This window comes from Nycticebus coucang, chromosome 7 (genome assembly GCF_027406575.1).
Source record: "Nycticebus coucang isolate mNycCou1 chromosome 7, mNycCou1.pri, whole genome shotgun sequence".
Lineage (NCBI taxonomy): Eukaryota > Metazoa > Chordata > Mammalia > Primates > Lorisidae > Nycticebus > Nycticebus coucang.
In genome coordinates, this window is record NC_069786.1 from 15,559,808 (window position 1) to 15,587,497 (window position 27,690).

General features: G+C 42.1%; 3 protein-coding genes across 3 annotated transcripts; 1 reads left to right on the plus strand and 2 right to left on the minus strand.

Annotated features, from left to right (window-relative positions):
• Positions 1–2,455: 2,455 nt before the first annotated feature.
• On the minus strand, positions 2,456–2,874 carry LOC128590265 (phorbol-12-myristate-13-acetate-induced protein 1-like). Its single transcript, XM_053597546.1, has one exon. The coding sequence runs from the start codon at positions 2,690–2,692 to the stop codon at positions 2,534–2,536; it is 159 nt and encodes a 52-aa protein (XP_053453521.1). The 5' UTR covers positions 2,693–2,874; the 3' UTR covers positions 2,456–2,533.
• A 1,611-nt stretch (positions 2,875–4,485) lies between these two features.
• Positions 4,486–6,396, plus strand: LOC128590264 (pyruvate dehydrogenase (acetyl-transferring) kinase isozyme 3, mitochondrial-like). The gene has a single exon (XM_053597545.1). It carries the CDS (start codon positions 4,498–4,500, stop codon positions 5,743–5,745), a length of 1,248 nt encoding a protein of 415 aa, XP_053453520.1. The 5' UTR covers positions 4,486–4,497; the 3' UTR covers positions 5,746–6,396.
• Positions 6,397–17,271: 10,875 nt separating this feature from the next.
• Positions 17,272–27,037, minus strand: TSN (translin). Its single transcript, XM_053597548.1, has 6 exons — positions 26,747–27,037; positions 25,302–25,395; positions 24,057–24,153; positions 21,602–21,717; positions 20,629–20,708; positions 17,272–17,970 (listed from the first exon to the last, which is right to left on the minus strand). Exons 1-6 carry the CDS (start codon positions 26,810–26,812, stop codon positions 17,737–17,739), a joined length of 687 nt encoding a protein of 228 aa, XP_053453523.1. The 5' UTR covers positions 26,813–27,037; the 3' UTR covers positions 17,272–17,736.
• Positions 27,038–27,690: the final 653 nt, after the last annotated feature.

The window sequence follows — 27,690 nt, forward strand, 5'->3', positions numbered from 1 at the left end:
CTCCAAAGCTGGCAGCCCAAGGCAGAACACAACTGCAAACCACCCCAAGGCACCCGCGCAGGCTCTTGAGCAGTCACGGCATAAAATTGAGATCCATCAAAGGGACAGGGTCAGAAGCAAAAGAAATCCTGAATTGAATTCTCATTTAAAGTCACTGAGAACAGAAGTGGCGCCCGCAGCGCAGTGCGTAGGGAGCGAGCCACATACTCCAGGGTTGGCAGATTTGAATCTGGCCCAGGCCTGCTAAAACAACAATGGCAACTGCAACAACAACAACAAAAAAAATAGCCAGGCGTTGTAGCAGGTGCCTGTGGTCTCAGCTACTTGGGAGGCTGAGGCAAGAGAATCACTTAAGCCCAAGAGTTTGAGGTTGCTGTCAGCTGTGATCCTGATACAGGATGGCGCCCCAGCCAGCTGGGGGGATCTGAGGGGCAGACCTGCTGCCTCCGCCTTGGCTGTGTTGGTGCTGTGGCAGTGGGCAGAGGAACCAGTGGGCTGGAGGGTAGGCAGGGCCCCCCACACCCCCGCAGGAGGCTCCAGTAGCCAGAGGGGCCAGACAACTGTTGGGGAGACACCAGCACCTTAGGTTTCCCTCCCCTTGCACTTGCCGCTGAACAGGGAACCCCCATTTCCTGGGCCTGGTCAATTTCATCCAAATTTCCCAGGCCTGGGAATGAAAGGAATTGTAGCCATTCATTTGCGACCCAGACATGCTAAATGTAACTTCAGAGGGCCCCATGTGACTATATAAACCCCTGGACCAAGAGCCCAGGGTCAGAGAGGGAGGGAGTGAGCTTTTCTCTCCAGACATGGGTTTTCTCTCTCTGGGAATTCTGGTGTTTTTGTATTCTTTTCTGTAAATAAATCCTGCCTTTTTTTTTTTTTTTTGAATGGTGATAACTTTTAATAGTTTTATAGTGACAACATACCAATTTTCATATGTGTACATACATTTAAATATAGTTATAGACTATAAATACCCATATGGCAAAATATCTACCTCAAGGCAAAAAAAATCTTTCCAACTAAACAGCCTTAAGTAATACTGAGAAAAACAAATGTGAGGTAGTTTTTCATCAAAAGTGACTATACCCTATATTATTTTTACTGTAAAAATTCAAGTAGTTATAAAATCCTTGTCTCATAACTCAAAAATGGAACTTTAATGCACACCTTCAAATGAAAAAAATATATTTTGATTATAAATAGATAAAATAAATAGTTACTTCTGCTGAAATTCAATCATACCATTATTTTTGTGTATGTCTGTATGGGATTTTCGTTGTGAATAAGAAATATCTGTCCCTTTTTAATCAAAGTATATTCTAATTATGAAAATATTATTTCTTTCTTTTTTTTGAGACAGAGACTCAAGCTGTGCCCCTGGGTAGTGTTGAGTCTCCAACTCCTGGGCTCAACTCCTGGGCTCCAACTCCTGGGCTCAAGCGATTCTCCTGCCTCCGCCTCCCAAGTAGCTGGGACTACAGCTGCTGGCCACAACTGCCAGGCTATTTTTTGGTTGCAGCCGTCATTGTTTGGCGGCCCAGGCTGGATTCGAACCTGCCAGTTCAGGTGTATGTGGCTGGCGCCTTAGCTGCTTGAGCAACAGGCGCCAAGCCGAAAATATTATTTATTTCTTTTAAAAGACCGCTTTTCACAGGATACACACTGATTAGTATTTTAATTTTTAGGAACATCTTTAGAACGTGTACTGGCCTTAATAAATTTTAACTGAATCATTTGAAAAATCAAATTCTATTTTTTTCATTTTCCCTAGTTATACAAAATCCTCTTTTCTCATTTTATGTTCAATGTGCAAGACTTTTGCATCAAGTCATTCTCCTATAAAACCCATTTTTTCAAAGTTATTTTCCAGTTTTCCACACTTTCCAGTTAACCCCACGGAACACATTTAATGAAAGTCATCTGAACAGAAGCAATACAATTTAAATCAGAACAAATTAATTTATTTTACATTATGTAGTGACCTATGCAAATCAACATTCAGTATAACATTCAGTGTTCTCAGAATGAAATTTGTCCTTTTAACAAGACAATATATATATAAACCAAATAGTATACAGGGCTCTAGAGTTGGCACTGAAAAGCTAAAAAAAAAAAAAAAACCAACACTGAACTGTTTCTTTCAGCCTTAATCTTATTTTCAACTCCTTTTATACCAGGCTGGGCAATGACCTTCAGCAAAAATAACAGAATAATTCTCTAACTAAAAAAAGTGGTTATTACATCCCTATTTTCAAGATTCTTCCATTCTTGTTTTCAAATAAAACAAAGTAGTTTTACGATGTTCTCACATCCCCCAAAAGGACGTATAAAAAAAAACCCAACAGAAATTCTTCTGAGGTATTCCATCTTCAGTTTTCAAGGGCATCCACAAGCGAGTGAATGCTCCTTTTCATTCCTCTTAATTACAATGAGGCCTCTCTTCGTTGATGAAACTTGTACCACTTGCACCTATTGGGGGAAACTTCCCTTTCGAAGGAGTCCCCTTATGCAAAAGTTTTTGTTGCAGTCAGGTTCCTGAGAAGAAGAGTTTGGTTATCAGATTCAGAAGTTTCTGCCGGAAATTCAGTTTGTCTCCCAGTCTCCCGAGCTGAGCTGCGCACTCCTCTTCCAGCTCAGTCCGCGCGGGGCTCGGTGGCGCGTTCCTCCGCGCCTTCTTCCCGGCCATCTCGGCAAGTGCCGCCGCCAACTCTGCTGCGGATCCGGGGGTCTCAGTCTCCCAGCCCGAGCACCGCAGGCGTCTGCATCCTGTCTCTACTAAAAATAGAAAAAATTAGCTAGGCATTGTGGCAGGCACCTGCCCTCTGCAAAGTGCGCGGGCAGCCGAGCGGGACCAGGAGGCAGGACGGGAAAAACCAGAAGCACGAAGTGGCCAAGCGGGCAAAGTCGTGCAGGGAACCTCTGAGGTCCCAATAAATCCTGTCTTAACACTGATCTGTGCTCCGCGGATTCATTCTTCAAATCACGGAGACCTACTGAAGAGCAAAATTCTGGTATCAATGCCATGGCACTGTACCCAGGGTGACAGCTTGAGACTCTGTCTCAAAAATAAATTAATTAATTAAATAAATAAAATAACTGAGAACGCCCTTAGGTCACTGAGAAAAAAACAAAACTGGAATTTTTTTGCTGCTATCTGAGGGAGCGGAGGTTTAAAATAGGAATTAGGGTCAGATACGGTGGCTCACACCCAGCACGCTGGGAGGCCAAAGCCAGAGAATCCCTTGAGCTTAGGAGACCAGCGTGAGCAAGAGTGAGATCCTGTCTCTACTTAAAATAGAAAAAATTAGCTAGGCATTGTGGCAGGCACCTGTCCTCCCAAGGTACTCAGGAGGTTAAGGCAGGAAGACCATTTGATCCCAGGAGTTTGAGGTTGCTATGAGCTAGGCTGATGTCAGGACACTAGCCTGGGCAACAGAGTGAGGCTGACTCTAAAATAAATTAATGAATTTAATCAAATAGATAAAAACCTGTTTTAAAAAAAATTTTTTGAGACAGTCTCACTAGGTCACCCTCGGTAGAGTGCTGTAGCTCACAGCTCACAGCAACTTCAAACTCTTGGGCTTAAGTGATTCTCTTGCCTCAGCCGGACTACAGGCACTGGCCACAATGCCTGGCTGTTTTCTGTTGCAGTTGTCATTGTTGTTTAGCTGGCCTGGGCAGGGTTCGAACCCACCAGCCTCGGGGTATGTGGCTGGTACTAGAACCACTGTGCTATGAACGCCAAGCCTTAAAAATAAATTTAGTAGGAATCAGGTACAGTTATAGAAACATGAAGTTATTTTTTGAATACCTAAGTTCATGGCCTATGAAAATCACAGCTACTACATGTTCTCTCAAAAGAGCAGTCTGGTTCACAACAGCCAGAAAGTGGAAGCAACCCAGTGGCCATTATGGATTAACAGATAAATAGTATGTGGTATAGACATACAATCAATGTTGCTTAGCCTTGAAAAGGAAGAATATTCTGACACATGGTACAACATGTATAGACCTGGAGGACATTATAATAAGTAAAATAAGCCAGTCACAAAAAAAGATAAATATTGTATGATTCTGATGACACGCAGTACCTGGAATAGTCTTATTCAGAGACAAAAGGTAGAATGGAGGTTACTAGGGGCAAGCGGGGAGAGCAGAAAGGGAATTACAGGTACAGAATTTCAGTTGAAGATGATGAGTGAATTCAGTTGACGGACAGTGGTGGCAGCTGTACACCAGTGAGAATGTACTCAGAGTCGCAGGGCTGTTCACTTAAAAATGGTTAAAATGGCGAATGTCCAGGCGGAGCCTAGGGCAGCCCCTGGCAGCGGTTGGCGGCCCGGGAGCTGCGGCTGCGCAGAGGCGGAGCTAGAGGCCCGGGCGCGCGCCTGGTGGGCGTGTCCGATCTGGAGGGCGTGCCCATCCGCTGAGCGCGGCTGCGCCTGGAGACCACTGCGCGTCTCGGCTGTTGTCTGCCCTGCCCCTGCGAGGATGCGGCTGTTCCGGTGGCTGCTGAAGCAGCCGGTGCCCAAGCAGATCGAGCGCTACTCGCGCTTTTCGCCATCGCCGCTCTCCATCAAACAGTTCCTGGACTTCGGGAGAGAAAACGCATGTGAGAAAACTTCATATATGTTTCTACGAAAGGAGCTTCCCGTACGCCTGGCTAACACCATGAGAGAAGTTAATCTTCTGCCAGATAATTTGCTTAACCGCCCTTCGGTGGGATTGGTTCAGAGTTGGTATATGCAGAGCTTTCTGGAACTTCTAGAATATGAAAATAAGAGCCCTGAGGAGCCACAGGTCTTGGATAACTTTCTACAAGTTCTGATTAAAGTCAGAAATAGGCACAATGATGTGGTTCCTACAATGGCACAAGGAGTGATTGAATACAAGGAGAAGTTTGGGTTTGACCCTTTCATTAGCAGTAACATTCAGTATTTTCTGGATCGATTTTATACCAACCGCATCTCTTTCCGCATGCTTATTAACCAGCACACACTTCTGTTTGGTGATGACACTAATCCTGCTCATCCTAAACACATAGGGAGTATTGATCCTACCTGTAACGTGGCTGACGTGGTGAAAGATGCATATGAAACCGCCAAGATGCTATGTGAACAGTATTACCTGGTAGCTCCAGAGCTGGAAGTCAAAGAATTCAATGCCAAAGCTCCAGACAAACCTATTCAGGTAGTTTATGTGCCCTCACATCTGTTTCACATGCTATTTGAGTTGTTCAAGAACTCAATGAGAGCAACAGTGGAACTCCATGAAGATGGAAAAGAAGGCTACCCGGCTGTTAAAACCCTTGTTACCTTGGGGAAAGAAGACTTATCCATTAAGATAAGTGACCTAGGCGGTGGTGTCCCACTTCGAAAAATAGATCGTCTTTTTAACTACATGTATTCAACTGCTCCTAGACCTAGCCTGGAGCCTACAAGAGCTGCCCCTTTGGCTGGATTTGGTTACGGTTTGCCAATTTCTCGTCTGTATGCTAGATATTTTCAGGGAGATTTAAAACTGTATTCCATGGAAGGAGTGGGTACAGATGCTGTCATTTATTTGAAGGCTCTTTCAAGTGAATCATTTGAGAGACTTCCAGTTTTTAATAAGTCTGCATGGCGTCATTACAAGACCACTCCTGAAGCTGACGATTGGAGCAATCCCAGCAGGGAACCTAAGGACGCTTCAAAATACAAAGCTAAACAGGACAAGATCCAGACTAATAGAACTTTGTAGAGAATTAAATGCCCTGGTCCTCTCTGTGAAGAAAGAATGTCTTCTGCAAGTCAACCAGAGAGAAATCCTCCCTCCAACTCTGAGAGTGGCACCATAGTTATTCCTACTGCTTGATGATGTATTTTCTCTGTACCAGCTGGACCTTTTCATGGAGTTTTTCCTGTAGCTACTTCAGATCTTCCACTAAAGTAGTGACCTATAAAATTTGTCATTGTATCTTGCTGTGGTGTGGTTGGCACCTGCCGCAGAAGAGCACAGAGCCTCCTTGGAGCTCTGGTGCCCTCATGCTCTCCATGTCATCGTCAGTCTCTGGTGTCTACAGTGCCCTCAGGATTTGGGACCCTTCCCCATTCCAGAAACAATAGATCCTGCTGTTGCTCTTTGTAAACAAATACCATGCTTTATCCCAAACCCCCAACTAGGGCCAGAAGAACCTGGAAGTGGAAGACATCAGCTGAGCAGGCCTTGATGATTCATTCCCAGGGCCCTTCCTCTCTCCTGTGCGTCCCTCCTCCACTGTCTGATTTAGACTTTGCCTCCTTCCACCTGATGGGATTCTCATTGTGAAGTGTGGCTACTTTCGTCTTAGATCTTACTCATTGATGCCTTGATTTTATCTTAAAAATCGCGTGTGTACTTCTGTTGATTAAAGTGTTCCAAAAGTTGAAAAAAAAGATAAATGTCATGTTTATCTTTATTTAATGTATATTTAACCACATTTTTTAAAAGTACAGTCCATAAACTTTTCTAACTTCTGCAAGCTGCTCTATATCTTTCCAATAGATTTCATGTTGTGGTTTAAAATTCTTGTAGCAGCAAAAAATATAAAAAATAAAATAAAAACAAATTCTTGCAGCTAAAGGTTCTAACTAATCATGAAGAGTTAGCTGGTGCCCAGACTGCAGGATATACTCAGCAAGACCATCCCAACAGGTCAAAGATAGGATAATTTTGAACTTCTGATTTTTGCCAACAATTAACCAAAATTTGTGTGCCCAATATAAGCAGAAAGCTGCATGTTGAACCTCACCCTGATTTATCTCACCTTGAATTCTCTTTGCAAGTCCCTCCCCAACATGCAAGTGACCCCCTTCCTAGTGCCTCCAGTGGTAGTCAGCCCCCAACCCAGACATGCTCACATCTCCTGATCTGGATCTGTCACGGTTTTTTAGGACACAGGGTCCTTCAGCTCCTCCCTAAGGTCTCCCCTGCAGCCTCTTCCCATCCTTCTTCCCGCTGAGCCAGGGCCCACTCTACCTGCAGTGTTACAGAAAAAGGCTGTGTGGTCTTTTGTGATTGGCTTTTTTCACTTACCATGTCTTCAAGGGTCATTATAGTAGCATGTGTCAGTACTTCATTCTTTGTTTACTGTCAAATAATTTCCATTGTATGCATGTACAACATTTAGTTTATCCACTCATTAACTGACAGACATTTAGATTGTTTGCACTCTGGCTATTATGAATGATGCTGCCGTGAACATCGTGTTTTTTGTGTGGCTGTAGGTTTTTTAGTTCACTCAAATCTGTCCTAAGTGGAATGGCTGTCTTACATGGTAACTTCATGCTTAACACGCTGAGACTTGCCAGACTGTTCCACAGCAGCAGAAAGCAGTTGTGAACCCCTGATGCCAAGTAATGATCAAAACTGAAGACTAAAAAAGTAGACAAGTAAGTGACTGATGACCGTGAAGATGATGGGCTGGCTAAAGAAGAAAAGTGAAATTCCTGGAAGCACCTCCTCCTTCACTTGTCTGAGCCTCAACCCCCTGAGGAGTCACACAGCATGGGCCACAGAGTAGCTTTAAAAATCAGATGGGGTTGGCTCGGCACCTGTAGCTAAACCGGCTAGGGCGCCAGCCACATACACCAAAGCTGGCAGGTTCGAATCCATCCCAGGCCTGACAAACAATGACAACTACAACCAAAAATTAGCCAAGCGTTGTGGCAGGTGCCTGTAGTCCCAGCTACTTGGGAGGCTGAGGCAAGAGAATTGCTTAAGCCCAGGAGTTGGAGGTTGCTGTGAGCTGTGATGCCACAGCACTCTACCCAGGACTTGAGGTTCTGTCTCAAAAAAAAAAAATCAGATGAGGTGATGAATACAAAAATGCTTCAACAAAGAAAAAAGTGGCTTAAAATTTTTTTTCTAATTTTATAGGAATATTAATTGTAGCATCTTTCTTTCAATAATGTCAACTTTGGGCCAGACACTATGGCTCACGCCTGTAATCCTAGCACTCTGGGAGGCTCAGGCAGGTGGATCCCTTGAGCTCAAGAGTTCAAGACCAGCCTGAGCAAAAGCAAAGCCCCAACTCTACTAAAAATAGAAAAACTAGCCAGGCTTTGTGGTGGGTGTACCGTCCCAGCTACCTAAGAGACTGAGGCAAGGAGATCGCCTGAGCCCAGGAGTTTGAGAGCTTGAGGTTGCTGTCAGCTATGACACCACTGCACACTAGCCTGGGACAACAGAGTGAGACTCTGCCTCAAAAAAAAAAAAAAAGTTTGCTTAAAGGCAAGAGGTTCAATGCCAAGAGAGGCAAGCCAAAAAGACCACAGGTTACTACCCATGCTGATCATCCCAAGTATGGAGCAGGGGTGTTACTTCGAGAGAAGGAAGTTGCTGTCCTCCCCCAGACTCAGAGGGGTGGCACAGAGCTTCTTCTCAGAAATAAAGAAAATCAAGGACAGAGAGCTCTATATCTCCGCAAAAGAAGTGACTTAATTTAGAACAGAGCATGGGCAAGTTCAAGCCTAAGGGACCTATCAAAGACAATTTGGAGATTTTCATAGTGAGCAATTAAGAGAAGGCTGGTAGCTCCATAATAGCAACAAGTAAAATGGAACCAGCTAAAATTTTGACAGAAACAGGGAAAGAAACACCTTAGAGCAGGGGTCCTCAAACTGCAGCCCGCAGGCCACATGAAGCAGTGTGATTATATTTGTTCCCATTTTGTTTTTTTACTTCAAAATAAGGTATGTGCAGTGTGCATAGGAATTTGTTCATAATTTTTTTTTAAACTATAGTCCAGCCCTCCAACGGTCTGAGAGACAGTGAACTGGCCCCCTTTTTAAAAAGTTTGAGGACCCCTGCCTTAGAGGAATCTTCCTCGGACTGAAGCAAGTGTCAAAGGCTAACCTCAAAGAAAGCTTTTCTATGCTGTAAGACATTAATTGGATAAAACTGTGGAACACTTTATGCTTCAGGAATTGACAATAAAGACAGAGCAATCAGCTAACAATTTACTAGAGGGTAACACCTGGATGTGATACTAGCGGCAGAGCGGCTAGAAGTACAACAGGGATGTCAGGGGAACAGTCAAAGAAAGCGCAGCTGTCAACCCTATAGGAAGAGAGTTCAGGTGATGCCTAAGGCTTTGCCTTCTGCAAAGCTAAATCAGAGACTACACACTTCAGGAGATACCAACTTCACTAAAATAGTCCAACTAAGTCACTAAACAAATGAAAGAGATGACAAGAAAACAACAAACTCCTGAAGAACAGGGATCAGTATCCAGAGTTGCTACAATATATTATCTAAAATGTCCAATTTTTCACAAAAAAGATATGAAACATAAAGAAACAGGAAAGTGTAATGTAAGTGGGGATTGGAGGGTAGGGGGAGACCACAGAAACTGCCTCTGTCTCTAAGTCATCACAAATGTGGGAATAGCCAAAAACTTCGATGTAGGTAAAAACCAAAAGGTTTTCATTCTTGTTTATAGAATTAAAAGAAGGTATGATAACAATGACACATCAAATAATGTTAATGAAGAGATAGAAATTATAAATAAAACTACAAAGAGCTAAACGGAAGCCACATACACTGAAGCTGGTGGGTTCGAGCCCGGCCTGGGCCTGTTAAACAACAATGATAACTGCAACCAAAAAATAGCTGGGCATTGTAGCAGGTACCTGTAGTCCCAGCTACTCAGGAGGCTGAGGCAAGAGAATCACTTAAGCCCAAGAATTAGAGATTGCTGTGAGCTGTGACCTCACAGCACTCTACGGAAGGCAACAAAGTGAGAGTCTGTCTCAAAAAAAAAGAAAAAATAGAAAGACTCAATCCATTGGCCATGCTCCCAAAACAACCCCTTCTTAAATGATTATAACATTCTTATATTATTCCCCTGAAAAGCAAAACCAAACACCGTGCCCTTTGTACTTCCCAGCTGTGAAAAATCCTCTGGCTTCCTTTCCACCGTCAGGGCGAGCAACAGGTTCATCAGTGGAAGGTTTGTTAACAAGGACATGGTGAGGAAGGTGCAGAGGAATCTTTCTGACCTCTAAACTGGCCTTGCTGGCAGGTCCCGCTGGTAGGTCCAGACAGCAAGGCCAGCATGCTGTCGGAAACACACAGCTGCAACAGATAAATGCAGACCTCTACCCAGAGCAGATGGCTGTGGGGAAATGTTAATTAATATTAAAAGACACCAGATGATCATGAGTAATTGATATAAGGATCCAACTAAATAAGTTAGTTCCTTAGTCTTTTTTTTCTAGTAAGTTCTTGTTTGGGGAATCTACATGTTTTCAGCAGTTTATTTTCCTTCATTGCCAAACCTTAAAGTCTTCATAAGTAAGTGAATGATTTTCAGTGCAGCAGGAGAAAGCACAGCACATGTATCACTTATCAGTCCCAGCTCCAGTCTGGGCAGATCTGGACACGGCCTCTGGCTCCTCTCCCAACTTCTCCCCGAGGTCTTCAATCACTTCCATGGGCTCCAGGGGCTGATCACTACTAAATAGAATACACCTCCTCCTCCTTCACAGGCACAGGTTCAAACAACCTCTCTCTAAAGGACTCCCTCATCCCCAGCCTCAGGCTCCAAAAAAATAGTCCAAAAAGCACAGCCACTTATGCAACATCTGACTATCACAGTCAACTCAACCAAGTTTACTGAACTTTCAAAGCCGAACTTCTCATCTTCCCCTGAAAACCAGCTCCAACTTTCCCGTGCACCTCTGATTCCTTCCATTCTCCACTCCACCTACCCAAACTCCATCAGTCAGAAAATCTGGGCAATTTTTTCATTGCAGTGTATGTACTTCATCTGCCCCACACCCGGTCATGCCCATCATCAGCTTCCCACCTCAGGGACAGTAAGAACCTGCTCACAGGGCTCCCTGCCTTTGGTCCCTCCCCACTGGTAACATGACAGATACAGGATTCAAAACTAAGACTGCCTAACTCCAAAGCTCCTCCTGCCCCTCTTCAAAAACCCAACACTCCTCCAGTCCCAATCATTCAAAGTCTAAAATCCCTAACCTCTCAATTTAGGTTTCTCTAAATCTAACAATCTGACCTTGCCAGATTTTCCCATCCATTCAAACGGGTGACATGCCCATCCCCATTAAAAGTTATACGTTTCAGGGCAGCGCCTACGGCTCAGTGAGCAGGGCACCGGCCCCATATACCGAGGGTGGTGGGTTCAAACCCAGCCCCGGCCAAACTGCAACAAAAAAATAGCCAGGCGTTGTGGCAGGCGCCTGTAGTCTTAGGCACAGTCTAAGGCTGTGGCAAGAGAATCGCCTAAACCAGGAGTTGGAGGTTGCTGTGAGCTGTGATGTCATAGCACTCTATCGAGGGTGATAAAGTGAAACTCTTGTCTCTAAAAAAAAAAAAAAAAAGTTATACATTTCTGCTTTGCTTTCTGCCTACCCCAAATTACCTACTCCTAGTTCCATACTTATGCACATCTCACCTCTTTTGTGAAGGTCTAGGGCAGCAGTTCTCAACCTGTGGGTCGTGACCCACAGGAACTGTATTAAAGACTCGAGGCATTAGGAAGGTTGAGAACCAGTGGTCTAGGTTCTAGTTGTAGGGGAGGAGGTGGTGAGAAAAGATAAATATGTAAGAGGTTAAAGCTTCAACTAATATTTGAATGCCTACAATTTATTTTTAATAGCTTTCTTGAAATTTTACATATAAAGTTGACCCCAGGCCAGGTGCAGTGGTTCACGCCTGTAATACTAGCAATCTGGGAGGCCAAGGTAGGTGTATGGCTCGTGAGTTTGAGACCAGCCTGAGCGAGAATGAGACCCATCTCTACTAAAAATAGAAAAACTATTTTTCAGCACCCATAGCACAGTGGTTACAGCACCAGCCCCATACACCGAAGGTGGCAGGTTCGAACCTGGCCCGGGCCAGCTAACCAACAATGACAAGGGCAACAAAAAACAGCTGGATGTTGTGGCGGGCGCCTGTAGTCCCAGCTACTTGGGAGGCTGAGGCAAGAGAATCGCTTGAGCCCAAGAGTTTGAGGTTGCTGTGAGCTGTGATGTCATAGCACTCTACCAAGGGCAACATAGTGAGACTCTGTCTCAAAAAAACAAAAAAGAAAAGAAAAGAAAAACTGAGGCAAGAAGATCACTTGAGCCGAAGAGTTGGAGGTTGCTGTGAGCTATGGTGCCACAGTACTCTACCCAGGGCAACAGCTTGAGACTGTCTCAAAAAAAAAAAAGTTGACCCCAGTTCAAGATAAACCTCCTAATTTCTATAGCAATCATTCATAAGTTACTTAGCAATTAAGTATTGTTATTAGGACATCTTGTTTTCCTCCCTTGCATTTAAATTCATAGTATGTTCCCATCATACATCTCTAATGAGAATATAAAATGGTACAGCTACTTTGGAAAACAGGTTGGCAGTTTCTTAAAAATCTAAACATAAAATTTCCAATTTTATCATAAACTCCTAGACAGGTATCCAAAAGAAATGGAAACATAAATTCACACACAGATTATCCGCACATTAGTGTTTAAAGAAGATCATTCATAATAGGTAAAATGTAGAAACTTATATCACCTCCAGCTGATAAATTTATAAAATATAGAAATGTCCAGACAATTGAAGACTACTCAGCAGTAAAAAGGGACAAACTACCAATGTGCTATGACATGGATAAAGTTTAAAAACATTATGCTAAGTGAAAAGACACAAGAGATCATATACTGTAGGAGTCCATTTATAAGAAATGTCCAGAAAAAGCAACATAGTTTTATAGAGACAAAAAGTAGATTAGTGTTGCAGGCAGCGGCAATAGGAGCAGAGATCTCTTGGGGAGATAAAATGTTCTAAAACTGACATATGGTGATGGTTCCACCACTTGGTAAATTAAATCACTCAACTATACACTTGATATGGGTCAACTTTATATGTAAAATTTCAATAAAGCTATTAAAAATAAATAAATCCTAAGCAAATATTAGTTGAATCTTTAACCTCTTACCTCCTTTTCTCACCCCCTCCTCCCCTCTAACTGGACCCTAAACATCTTGAAGGTGAGAACTAAGTCTCCCACTTAATTTCATGCCAACATTTATAACAAAGTGCACATGGCCCAAAGTTATACATACACTGCATGCTCTTAACTATTCATGGATTGATTTTTGCCTTGTCAGGCTATAAAAGGAAGAAATGGTGTATGTGAGTATCAAAGGCAGAATAACTGGGTTTGAGATGCAGCTCTTCCACTTCATGGCTATGAACTCACAGCAAGTTAACTGTGCTAAGTCATGTCTAAAATAAGAAAAATAGTGGTAGCCACTTCATAGGATTGTTAAAAGGAAAAAATGAGATAATCTGAAATAAAATGTTTAGCCAGAATTTGGAATGTGTAGAGCCCACTGAATGGTGGCTTAAGGCGGACCCCGAAGCTCAGTGGGTAGGGCGTTGGCCACATACACCGAGGCTGGAGGATTTCAACTTGGCCCGGGCCAGCTAAACAACAATGACAACTGCAACAAAAAAATAGCTGGGCGTTGTGGTGGGTGCCTGTAGTCCCAGCTACTTGGGAGGCTGAGGCAAGAAAATTGCTTAAGCCCAAGAGTTTGAGGTTGCTGTGAGCTGTGATGCCATAGCACTCTACCAAGGGCGACATAGTGAGACACTGTCTCAAAAAAGAAAAAAAAAATGGTGGCTCAAAACACACATACACAACACAAATGCACACAGCAAAGAATCTATTAAACAGGAAACTACCTTTTTAACAGAGGGGACAACTACAGATCCCCCTCTTATCATTCAGCAGGGAAGAGTGCCCTTGAGACATCTTTTCTCCCTCCCATGCCCACTGAAGTTTATGTACGACCAGAAATACTACCATACATTTAACAAATGAAAATAAAACTTCCCCCTTTCTTTTTTAAGACAAGAGAGCAACCTCAAATTCCTGGCATCAAGTGATCCCCCTGCCTTAGGCTCCTGAGTAGCTGGGACTACAAGCACCTACCACACCATCCAGCTATTTTTTCTATTTTTAGGAGAGAAAAGGTCTTGCTCTTGGTCAGGCTGGTCTTGGACTCCTAGCCTCAAGTGATCCTCCCACCTCAGCCTCCCACAGCCATACATTCAGTGTTTAATTTGACTCCTCATGGTCTCTCTTCCTCCAAGGTAGAAATTATGCCCCTTGAGGTTTAGCAAGACATGTCTAATTTTGAACAATGAATTGTGGAAGTGACTATAGTACATATTCATACCAGACGCTCCAGTTTTTTCCCTCTCCCACACAACTAGCAGCATCCGGGTGGTGGCTGCTCTGACAGCCTAGAGATGAGAACAGTGTACACCCGACTCCCCAGCTAGGCAGCAATGGACAAAGAAACAGGATTGTATGCCTGTGAGCTCTGGGGGCCGCATAAAGCAATGGAGCTCCCAGGTGACAGACTCATTTAAAATCTTACTCCAAAAAAAAATTTTTTTAAGAGGTAGGCTCTTACTCTATGGCTCAGGCTGGAGTGCAGTGATACAATCATAGGTCAGTGCAACTTTGAACTTTGGACTCTAGCAATCCTCCCACATCAGCCTCTCAAGTACCTAGACTTCAGGTACACACCACCATGCTCAGATATGCCCAGATAATTTTTTTTATTTTTTATAGAGACAGAGTCTTGCCATATTGCCCAGGGTGGTCTCAAGTAATCCTCACACCTCAGCCTCCCAAAGTGTTGAGAGGACAGGTGTGAGTTGCCACACCTGGCCCCCAAACACAAGACCCTTTATTGCCCCTGGCTTCTGTGACAAGCCACTCTCCCTGCTGTCAACCTCTCTGACCATTTCTCTGCTCTCTCATGGACTCTACTTCTAACTCACTAAAACCCTGCTGCTGTTAACCAAGCTTTCATCCTCAGCTCAGGACTCTTCTCACCCTACATGTTCTCCAGAAGAGATCTTACCCACCTCTGATTTATTCATCTGGCTGCTCCACAAGCATCATGTATGCAAAGAATCCAAAGGCAAATGCCTCAGCTGCCCAGCCCCCTCCCCGTGCACATCCTCCTGCCCTCCCCACCCCAGTGAACAGCACCAATCCACTTAGTCATTCGGGCCCATGCCTGGCAGCTATGCTAGAATATTCCCTCTCCTTCACACACTCTCCTTCAACCAATCAGTCTTGGCAATTTTAACTCCTTAAATGCTTGTTGTTTTTAACTGTCTGGGTTGGGGGAAATTGTTCACTTGTGCTTGTTCGACGCTTATTACAGTGGATACTAACAAATAATCTCAGATTCAGGGAAAGCCTTTGGTGTCAGGCATGCCAATGCTGCTGTGCTTGAAAAGGAGGACAAATAGTTTAGTACAGACCAAGAAACAAGCTTTAATTTCTGAATTACAATTATGAAACCATGCCAGTAGCAACCTACATGTTTGTCTCATCTCTTTAGCCACTTATTTAAGGTCTCAAAATACTACCAAAGCTTTTCTTTTTTATGACCTTAAGCATTACTCATATTATTCAAAGTTTAAGACAAGGCAAATTTCACCAAGTATTTATGACAGGTTCTCTTCTTCCTCCTATAAATAAATCCATAGGAAAGTATCCCCTAATTCCTCTCTCGTTTCTCTAACTGGTTGATTTTCTAAAATTGAAAAAAGTAATTCTGGCATACTAAAACCAAAGCCAAGGTTTCACAACATCTTCAGTTAAACTACCTTTAATTCCCCTAATCAAGGTAGCCCACACAAATGTTATCTAACCTTTGCAGGAAAGAACTGAGTGGCCAGTGTCTTTTGGTTAGTGTAAACATTACACAGCAGTACGTGCTTGTCATCCCTGGCCTTCTTCAGCCACAATAATATTCGGAATTTATTCTCCACCTAGAATAGTTCTCACGGCAGCACACTCAGTTACAAAAAGACTGAAAAAAAATTTTTATTGCTTTACAACAAGCTATAACAAAAACTGAATAATTATAAACATGACTTTTCTAAATTCTCAAATGGAATTTCAAGACTAAAATGTGTTCCTCCACTTAAACTGCAATTGTTAAAATGGAAATCCACAACTTCTGGTGAATACTTCAATATTCTCAAGTAGAATCAATTCTTAGAGGCAAAATTGAAAAACAAAAATCTGTATTAAACTTACTGCCTATGTGTGATCATGTAACTGAAAATCCCTCTATGCTCCATCCAGGCAGTGCTATTAGTGCACATTTTAAGTGACCAGCTGGGCACTTTTAAGAACCTAACACCTTTTCCTTTCTATAAATTCTGCAGAAAGAGTTGTCAAGAAAACTGTCCTAAAATCCACGAATGCACAGCAACTCATGCCTCATTTCCTCTTCTTTCCTCATGATGGAAAATTAGTCCGCCTTTAATTTGGCCTCATATAAGCTGTAAGGGCTAGGCCAAATATCCTATCGTATAAACAGGAAGCCCAAATTGATTATTCAGCAAGAAAGGGTAACACTTTTAAAAACTTCATATTGTTGGGCAGCGCCTGTGGCTCAGAGGAGTAGGGCACTGGCCCCATATCCTGGAGGTGGTGGGTTCAAACCCAACCCCGGCAAAAAAAAAAAAAAAAACTTCATATTATTCTGGAAACACTAGCACTTTCCTTTCAGTGGGTATCAAATAACTATGGATTAAGTCACCATTTTAATAATTTCAATTCAATATCAAGAGTTACCTGGCAAATATTCTTAGTACCATCTAAAAACGGGAGGGAGGATGCCATTAAGATTTATATGACTTGCCACCAAAGTGTAAATTTAAAACCTATTAGGATAGCCACCATCCTGAAATTTCTTACTCTAGAAAACATTACCAAATCAAACCAATTTTTTAAATTCAAGGTTTTCTCTTTCTTCCAGGCAAAGCACAATATTCTTCTCTAACATAGTAGTCAGGGTTTTGTTTATTATGTGGGTTATACATCTAGACCAAACAGTATAGTTTAGGAAAATATCACAGGACTTGTGAGTTCAAGATGTGTGTGAACGCATTTTTTCAATTTTTACTTGCTACAACACCATAATGATAAGGCAACATCAGAACACAGAGGTGTTTGAAAACTCTAAGCCCTACTCCCTATCTGGCACCGTAACAAAACGATATGGTGTTACTAACTCCCTTAATACAAAACTTTGCAAAATAATCTGTTGAACCTGACTTTGCATTTTAAACTTTCCTGTTTCGATGGCAGTGAGAAAAAACCTGGACTATCTACTCCCTTGGCCAAAAAAAATTCAACATCTGATTTACTCGCAAGGCTTAAAACAAAGAAGGGAAAATATATAAAATAAGTTTTCCTTGCTTGATGACCATCCTTTTTAATTACCTATTTTTATACTGCATCCAGGCTACACCTGGGTATGGATGGCTAACTTGGATATAGGAAATGTAAAGCATCATATCTAGAAGAACCACAAACGAGACGATAAACTCCTCAATCAGTACATCCACAGTCAGAGTAAGCAAGAAAAGGACTTTACCAAGAGACTGACATTTACATGTTTTGACAGAACTGAACTACACTGAATTACAGAGCAAATTCACTGAAACAATGAAAAAAATTCTGTCATGTAAAGGCTACTTTTTTTTATTCCCTCCAAAAGTGTTTCAATTCTGATATTCACACCACACAACTGGTTAAGAAAATAAAGCGCACTGTTTAGCAACTGGGCATCCTAACTACCGTAAGAGGCACTCTGTGCTCACCCCTTCCTGGCAACCGTTGAGGTCAGCAAGGCCAGGACCAGGGAGAGCCTCCTATTTTTCAACGCAAGCCGCTGCCGTCTCCTTATTGAAGCCCCGAATGGAGAGATCATAGACCACCTCTTCTACTTTCTTCACGTCATACTTCAATCCGTCATAGCGCTTCCTGAGGGAGTCATTTTTCAGGTTGAGAAGGCGGAAACCGGAATCCAGCTCATTGATGAAGGTGGAGATGTGGAGAGGCCGAGAGTAGTCTCCAGCAGTCACACTGTTAACGGATAGCCTCGACTACACAAAGAGAGAGAGACAGGGGTACGTGACAGTGTGGGTCGTCTGTGGCATGCCTTCCTCAGGCATAACTAGCTATCCTCATGTTCTATCTCAGGATACATGTAAGCACAGACAAAACAGGACGTTCTCCTGAAAAGCAGCCCAATAAAAATGAGACAATTTCTGCCAAATAATGTAACAGCTCCAAAAATTTCTGTTAATTTCTTAAACTGGTTATTATGCAATAGTGTGTTAAATTATGCAAGTGTCAACTTTATAGCTCATCTACTAATGTACAAAGTGTAATCACAGCAGTCAGGTACCTCTTCAAATCTAGGCCAAGTGACTGCATTTCTAGAGTCACTAGTCAATAGTCATCTATTGAGCTGCAACTATAATCACCCAAAATCAGTAAAATTTTCTCCTCTGTAGGCTGCAGAGTCTTGTCACAACCACTCAACTCTTCTGTTGACAGCTTTTATTCTTCTTTAAAAAAAAAATGTTTTTTGTGGTGAGTTTATACAAACATGAAAGCTCTTCCTCTTCCAGGGGACTGCATTTCCCTAGAGCAGTATAAAGGTCTTAAAGAAAACACAGCAGGGTGGCACCTGTGGGTCAACGGAGTAGGGCGCTGGCCCCATATACCGGAGGTGGTGGGTTCAAACCCAGGCACAGCCAAAAACGGAAAAAAAGAAAAAGAAAACACAGCTTTCTATTTTCCTCCCAGAAGAGGTTTCAAAACACTCCACCAGCAGAAGTGGGAAACTGGGGAGTTAAAAAAAAAAAAAAAAAATTTTTATGCCAGTGTCTCACTCTGTTGCCCAGGCTAGAGTTCCCTGGCTCAGAGCAACCTCAAATTCCTGAGTTCAAGAGATCCTCCTGCCTCAGCCTCCTGAATAGCAGGGACTACAGGAGCCTGCCACAACACCTGGCTATTATTAGAGATGGGGTCTCACTCTAGCTCAGGCTGGTCTCAAACTCCTGAGCTCAAGGGATCTTTCTGCCTCAGCCTCCCAGAGTGCTAAGATTACAGGCATGAGCCAAAATGCCCAGACGCTTCTTTAAATTTTAAGAGGAAAATTTCCCAGGAGATTAAGTGGATACAGGATAACTTCTATAGTTATACAGTAAACTGGTCTCCAAAATGATTAGATTAATTGCAAGTTACCAGGAACACATGCATTACTCTTTTTTTTTTTCTTAAGACAGAGTCTCGCTTTGTTACCCTTGGTAAAGTGCCATGAAGTCATAGCTCATAACAACCTCAAAATCTTGAGCTCAAGCAATCCTCTTGCCTTAGCCTCCTGAGTAGCTGGGACTAGGCACCTGCCACACACCCAGTTATTTTTAGAGGCGGAATCTCGCTCCTGCTCAGGCTCATCTCAAACTTGTGAGCTCAGACAATCCACCTGCCTCAGCCTCCCAGAGTGCTAGGATTACAAGTGTGAGCTACTGTACCCGGCCACATTCCTCTAAAAGAGATACTATCATCTTTCAAAACTTCACACATTGGATCAGTGGCTCACTCCTATAATCCCACTAGAAGGCCAAGATAGAAGGATCACTTTAGGTCAGGAATTTAAGACCAGCCTAGGCTACATAGCAAGACCCAAGTTCTACAAAAGAAAAACTGGCGAGTGTGGTAGTACATGCCAGCAGTCCCAGCTATTCTGAATGCTAAGATAGAAGGATCACTTGGAGCAGTGATCCAAGGATCATGTACAAGGTCCAACATGGGTGACAATGCAAGATCATGAATCTATTTAAAAAAAAAAAAAAAATGGCTCAGCCCCTGTGGCTCAAGCAGCTAAGGCACAAGCCACATACACCTGAGCTGGCAGGTTCAAATCCAGCCCCCACCCGCCAAACAGTGACAGCTGCAAACAAAAAATAGCCGGGCGTTGTGGCAGGCGCCTGTAGTCCCTGCTACTTGGGAGGTAGAGGCAGAATTACTTAAGCCCAGGAGTTAGAGGTTGCTGTGAGCTGTGATTCCATGGCACTCTACCCAGGGCAAAAGCTTGAGGCTCTGTCTCAAAAAAAAAAAATTCACACATTCACACTAAGCAAGGTACACCTATAGTCTCAGCTAAGCAGGAGGATCACTTGAGCACAGGAATTTAAGATGAGCCGAGGCAACACAGCAAAGATCCCATCTCAAAAAAAAAATAGGCCAGATGTAGTGGCTCACACTTGTAATCCTAGCACTATGGAAGGCTGAGGTGAGAGGACTGCTTGAGCTCAGGAGGTCAAGACTAGCCTAGGCAAGAGTGACACCCTGTGTCCACTAAAAGTAGAAAAATAAGCCAGGTGTTGTGGCAGGCTTCTGCAGTTCCAGCTATTCCAGAGGTTGAGGCACAAGGATCACTTGAGCCTGGAAGTCTGAGGTTGCCATGAGTAGCCCAGGTGACAGAGTAATACTGTCTCAAAAAAAAAAAAAAAAAAAAAAGAAAAACACACACACACACTTGTAAGTATGCACACTTACTTCATCATTTTGACTGGCATTTCTTTGATACTTACCAAATTGTAACAAATACAGTGTATAGTCAATGACTACCTGGTTGCAGGCAGTTAGCTTAGAAAAGAATTAAGCCTTCTTAAATTTTGGTACCCATTTGAAAAACTGACAGCAAAGTGGAAATATCAGAAAAGGAACAAGCAAATTACTAAGCTTACCAGTTCACTAGCAAGAATTAGAACTCCTGAGAGGTAATCTTCTACATCCAAATGAAATCCTTTCTCCCGATCTGGCTCAACTAAAAACATCAAAGTCATAATGTGAAATTCAAGGTTAAGAATATAAATATATATCTATATACATATACATAATTTCTCTGTAAGTGAAGAAAGGAGTAATCTTTTAAAAATTGGCTTCTGAATGTGTTCACGCACTTGGCAAACTACACCTCACTATGCAATTTCCAATCTCTTAAGGAAAATCCAATTTTTCCTTCTATTCTCACAAAAAGTAATACCACTAAGAATGGTTCTGTCAGTGAACATCCTTTTTGTTAAAAGGTACATACTAAAGCAATTAAGGGAGAAATCTTTATATATCCACCTAACTTTCAAATAATTCACACAGACACACACACAATGAGAAGACTAAGCAGATACGGCAAAATATTAACACGTGTTCAATCTAAGTAGGGTATAAACAGGTATTCACTATACTATTCTAACATCTCTTCTGTGAACTTGAAATTTTTTTTTAATTAAATTTTAAATCCTAAAAGAAATAGCCAATAGTGTTTGTGTTTCTAAGTATAACTGGCCCTCCCTGATAACTTAACATTATCAAAAATACTGGGGAAAAGAAGGAATAATACAATCTTTTCTAAACAATATAGTATAACACCTTTTATGTAATATTTACATTAAATATTATAAGTGATCTAAAGACTATTTAAAGTATATAGGAGGATATGCATATTATATGCAAATACGTTATTTTATATAAGGGACTTGAGCATCCTAATTTTGGTTTTGCTAGAACCAATCCTTCCTGGATACTGAGGGATGACTATAACTGGTTTTCTAGTTAGTTCTTATTTGTTTTAATAAACAAAAAGTACAAGCAAGAGCCATTTCCACCAAAAACTAAGCTATCATGCCTGATGTTACGGATCTCACCAATGAAAACACTTACTGCCAAGAATTTCTGTAACTGCTTCTCGAGTCACTAGTGTTTCTGTTTCCAAATACACAACAAATGCTGCCAAGAAGACCAAGCGCTGCAACACAAACCTCCAGTGTTCATGAAATCTGCAAGAAAGTGAACATGTTTTAAGTTTCAAAGTTAGGGACCTTGAGAAAGATGGGTTTACTATAGTTAAATTCAAGCAGTTTAGAAATCCTTTTAATATAAAATCTTTGTGAAGCCAAAACACATAGAACATGCAAGGGCAATATGACATTCATATATATCAGATGGATTTGGTATAAATTTTACAAGTTCAAATATACAATATTTATTTACTGTAAGTTTAATCAATAAGAAGTATGATCTAATTTTGATGAATATGAAAATTTACAATTAAAGATTATGCAAGATACGGAGAATATGCTTTAGAAGTTTAATCAGTGAAGACAATGATACGACTCCAAGAAAAATTAAAAGTTGCCACTGGACTGATAACAACTGCAACTGTCCATGAGCCACAATATCTAACTTGTTCCTACATTTTGATCTGAGTATAAAATACCAAGAAAATCCTGATTCTCAAAATTACCATTTGCACTAAACAAACTGACTTAAAACCTTGGAATACTGAGCTAGAAGCCTGAAAAAATAGGAAATTCTATGCTATGTCCCCTGCTTTGCAAATGTGGCAACAAATTCAAAAATATTTCTCTAAATAAGGCCAAACAAAACCTAGAGGGTCAAATCCAACCAGAGGGCAGCCTGTGTGGCCTCCAGAGTAGATGGTCTTTAAAGACCCTACCAGTTCTACTTCTCTGGGCTTTATTATGTTACTTTAAAGCACGGGTCAGGGAGTTTGCTCTGTAAAGGGTAAGGTAGTACATATTTTAGTCTTTATAGGCCACTTTCTGTCTATTATATATTCTTATCTGTGTGTTTTTCTTTTGTTTTCAACCCTTGAAAACATTAAAAGCAACTCTGAGCTCCCATTGGCAGCTGACCACCAGTAGTTTGCCAACTCCGGCCTTAAAGAATCTTCTTGTAGGGCGGCGCCTGTGGCTCAGTGAGTAGGGCGCCGGCCCCATATACCAAGGGTGGCGGGTTCAAACCCGGCCCCGGCCAAACTGCAACCAAAAAATAGCCGGGCATTGTGGCGGGCACCTGTAGTCCCAGCTACTCAGGAGGCTGAGGCAAGAGAATCGCTTAAGCCCAGGAGTTGGAGGTTGCTGTGAGCTGTGTGAGGCCACGGCACTCTACGGAGGGCCAAAAAGTGAGACTCTGTCTCTACAAAAAAAAAAAAAAAAGAATCTTCTTGTAAGTTTATACTATCTACACCAGCTAAGTACTGCCCACACATGTGTCTTAAAGAATGTCTTTTTTAGGGCAGCACCTGTGCCTCAGTGGGTAGGGCACCAGCCCCATATACCAAGGGTGGCAGGTTCAAACCGGGACCCGGCCAAACTGCAACAAAAAAATAGCCAGGCATTGTGGCAGGTGCCTGTAGTCCCAGCTCCTCAGGCGGCTGAGGCAAGAGAATTGCCTAAGCCCAGGGGTTGGAGTTTGCTGTGAGCTATGTGACACCACGGCACTCTACCAAGGGCAGGGCAATAAAGAGAGACTCTAAGTCTCTACAAAAAAAAAAAAAAAAAAGTCTTTTTCAGTAAGAAAATAAAAGCAGAAATTCTTGATTCTTAAATAATAGTTTATCAACACTCAGATGCAATCTTTCTCCATTTAACATCTATGAAATCAGGATACATTTTACAATCCACATTTCACGATTATGACGGCAAAATTTTTCCTCCCTACTGAAACATAATAATGTATCTTAAAATTAATGATGTTGTAGATTCAATGAGATATAACATAAAATATTAGCTAAATATGTCACTTATTAGTGAAATTCAAGCTCTGAAGTAAAACTCAACTCCATATATCCCCATTCACTGTCACCTAATCCATAACCTTAATAGCATAACTATGGTTCATCCGATTTCGTAAGAAATTTGAATATAGCAAATAGATATTCTCAATTTTGATCTGCATAACAAATGTTCTTTTTAATTATTTTTTTCACCATTAAAGTAATTCACTTTCAAGAAAATTTTCAAAGTAAAAGCAAAAGATAAAATCGCTTATTTTATGACCACCATTATCAGTTTGGTTCTTTTTTCTTTTTGTTATTTGTTATTTCTTCTATGTAGAGAAATGTTTCCCTAGTTGTAAGCAATCACTCAATACATATCATGTATATAGAGAAATGTTTACCTTGTTGTAAGCAATCACTCAATACACACCAATTTTTTTTTTTTTTTTTTTTTTGCAGTTTTTGGCCGGGGATGGGTTTGAACCCGCCACCTCCGGTTTATGGGGCCAGAGCCCTACTCCTTTGAGCCACAGGCGCCACCTATATGCTTTTTTTTAGTTAACATTATAAAATAATGCTACATTTCTTACAAACCTGTAATACTGTTCAGCAGGGAACTTGGTCTTCAAAGATGTTAGATGCGTTTTTACTGTACCAAAATGTTCTCGAGCTTTCAAACACCTCTTTGGAACTGGTCACAAAAGATAATCAAATGTAACAACAATAAACTTAACAAAATTTCAAGTATAGTTCTTGCTTAATAATCTATGTAGTCTATCTAGAAGTTAATTAGCTTTTTAAATTTTAATCACACAGCTAAATGTACACATCTCCACTTTTTAACCTGGCTCTCAAAATATCTTTAGTTTTCCTAAAAAGTGGAAAAGAAAAACAAGCAAAAGGGAGTCTGTTAGGAAACACACAAGTAATTGGTGAGTTGTCATAAACAACCTGATCCTTAAAAGGCTGTACACCAACTGCTATTTCTATTTAGTCCTAAGACAATGCCTAAAATTGGACTGCTTCTAGCTCCCATGTTTGGACAAAAACAGCCTTTATCACTTTTCACAATCAGGTTGACCAATTCCATTATCATGGAGAAAAATGGCTTGCCTCTAACACCTATAAATTATATTATTATATCATTCTCTAACTAAAAATATATTTCAGCTCGGCGCCTGTAGCTCAGCAGCTAGGGCACCAGTCACATACACGGGAGTTGCCAGTTTCGAACCTGGTCCGGGCCTGCAAACAACAATGACAACTACAACAACAAAACAGTCGGATGTTGTGGCAGGCGCCTATAGTCCCAGCTACTTGGGAGGCTGAGGCAAGAGAACTGCTCTTAAGCCCAAGAGTTGGAAATTGTTGTGAGCTATGACACCACCTCACTCTACTAAGGGCAACAAAATGAAACTCTATCTCAAAATAAATAAGCTATCTTGACATATATAACTTTCATTCAAGGGGGCTGACTGAAACACATTAATTTGAGAACATTTTATACTGCTCACCTCATATACACAAATGTATATTAAAAGGTATTCAGTCTCAAAAAGGTTGAATTCAAATACGCACACACACACACAAAAGGGCCAAATAAAAATTGCTAAACATACAAGAGTTATTAAATAACTATAATTATCATCATCAGAATTCCATCATAATAGAGTCAACCCTATTTAAACCACATGATTCTTCAATTTTACTCACCATAAAGCACGTTGGACATTTTTCATAATAAAATGTCTTCTGAATGGAGATTAACCCTCTTAAATAAAAGACTGATAAATTGGATTTAAAAAAAAAAAATCTTCAAAATCAAAACAAAGAACTTACTGTCCTGAAACCCAGCACCCTGATGGACTCCTTGCAGTAGAGTTAAAATCTCACGAGCTGTTTGTTCTAAACTCTGTACAACTTTTCGGATTTCCTAGAGAGAATTAAAAATCAAAATCAGATAAACTCAACATAATTATTATCACAGATTCTATAGCAAACACAGTAAATAGCATAAAACACTAATAATCTTCACAAAGACTAAATTTACACAAAAAATAACCACGTATGAATCCTGACTTTTCCATTTCCCCTAGACTCTTTAAAAAGTCACTTAAAAAGGGTGGCGCCTGTGGCTCAGTGAGTAGGGTGCTAGCCCCATATACCGAGGGTGGTGGGTTCAAACCCAGCCCCATCCAAACTGCAACAAAAAATAGCTGGGCGTTGTGGCAGGCGCCTGTAGTCCCAGCTACTTGGGAGGCTGAGGCAAGAGAATCGCCTGAGCCCAAAAGCTGGAGGTTGTTGTAAGCTGTGACACCACAGCACTCTACCGAGGGCAACAAAATGAGACTGTCTCTAAAATAAATAAAAATAAAAAAGAGTTTCTTTAAAAAAAAAAAAGTCACTAAAAAACCTGAGAATCCTCAGGTGGCCAGAATAATAACCAACCAACCCCCCTGCACATCCAACTGGGACACTGTAAAATGCAGAGTTAAATACAACCTAAGTTATTTTGTTGTTTTTTTTCCCCACTATATTCACTGAGCACATTTATGTGCTGGACACTATGTAAATACTGAGGATCCAAACAAACATTCCCTTCCCTCTGGCAGTTTAGTATATAATGGGGGACTCAGACTGTTTTTAAATAATCATCCCACACAGAAAAGTTAACATGCTACTAGAAAATATGACCCAAAAGAGATCATTTCGAATTTAGATTGAGATCAAGAGGGTGAATATGAGGTACCCAGGAAAAGAAGGAAAAGAAGCCTATTCCAGGAAAAGCAAACAGTACATGCAAGAGTCCTGAGAGAGAAAACTATCTGCGGCACTAAGGAACGAAAGACCAGCAAAGTAACACAATACACAAAGAGAGACAGTATAAAATGAGGATGGAGAAAGAGACCCTGGTGGCCACAGAATGGATTTTTATTCTATGTGGGATAAAAAGCCATAACAGAGTTTTAAGCAGGAAGGGGTCACGTCTGCTTACAAAACACCAGCAAATACACGAAACGAGCGGTGTCTGAAACTCTAGTGAACCGGCCATTCCAGAAATGCTGAAAAGACGGAAACGGATAATCAAACGAACACTGAGAATCAAGACAGAGCAACAGACTCTGGGGTGGGGGCGAGCAGGTACCCTAACCTGAAACTAAAGGGGAAGCAACCCACCCTCGAAGGCGTCCCCACCGCCCGAGACTGAGCGACGGAGAAAGGCTAGGCGATGTGGCCCAGCCAGGCAAGGAAAGGGAAAGGGGATGGGGAGGGAGGGGGCTCGCCTCTCGGATATCCTGCTCGGCAGCCAAAAACCCCTGCAGCTCCACGAAGATCTCGCTCACAGACATGGCGCCGGCTGCACCACAGTAAGCCAACGCGGCAGCAGCCAGAGAAACGCGTTCGGGACGCGTTCGGGAGACGACCAGCTAGACTATCGCAAGGGCCGCTGCCGCCGCGTCCACTCGGCCCTACGCTACCGCCGTCGCTGGGGTCCTCCGAGAACCGCGGCGCGCCAATTGGCGGGCTGTCCGTCGCGGTGCCTGCGGCAGCGTCCTTCTCGAGGCTCGCGTCCAGGAGCAGGGGAAGGGGATGGAGTGGGCGGGGCTTTCGTCCAGGGCCTCAGACAGGCATTGACGGAAACAACCCGCGAAGGAGGCCCTCGGTGCACGTGGGCCTGAGGGAGGCGGGGCGGGGCAGTAGGGCTATTAGCCTGTGCTTTGTGTTTATTTTATATGAAAAGGTATGTGTAAATAGCCAGGTGCGGAAGAATGTAGAGAGATTGCAGCTGTCGTGTAAAAGTAGGGAACAGTGGGGCGGCGCCTGTGGCTCAAAGGAGTAGGGAGCCGGCCCCATATACCGGAGGTGGCGGGTTCAAACCCAGCCCCAGCCAAAAACTGCAAAAAAAAAAAAGAAAAAACAGTAGGGAACGCTGTATTCAAATTTGCAGAATATGCACGAAAAAATAAAAGTACGTATGTAGGACTGTGAGTAGAGGATGTATTGGGAACAAAAATTTTATGTAAATTTTTTGTATTTTAATGTCGTCTTGGTATGATTGAATTACCTATTTTTTAATTAAACGGATCTTTATGTGCAGTGAAAAGTTTTCTTTTCCACCCAGCACCTCATTCCTGGCCGGCACGGTGGCTCATGCTTCTAATCCTAGCACTTTAGGAGGTCCAGGCGGGTGGATTGCTCGAACGCAAGAGTTCCAGCTACTTGAGAG

Coding starts and splice junctions, on each gene's coding strand:
- LOC128590265 (XM_053597546.1), bottom strand. CDS start 2,692: ATGGCCGGGAAGAAGGCGCGGAGGAACGCGCCACCGAGCCCCGCGCGG.
- LOC128590264 (XM_053597545.1), top strand. CDS start 4,498: ATGCGGCTGTTCCGGTGGCTGCTGAAGCAGCCGGTGCCCAAGCAGATC.
- TSN (XM_053597548.1), bottom strand. CDS start 26,812: ATGTCTGTGAGCGAGATCTTCGTGGAGCTGCAGGGGTTTTTGGCTGCC. Junction 20,709..21,601: donor AGTTACAGAAATTCTTGGCA/GTAAGTGTTTTC, acceptor TGATGTTTTTAG/TTGAGCCAGATCGGGAGAAA. Junction 17,971..20,628: donor TAATTCTTGCTAGTGAACTG/GTAAGCTTAGTA, acceptor CTCTTTGTGTAG/TCGAGGCTATCCGTTAACAG.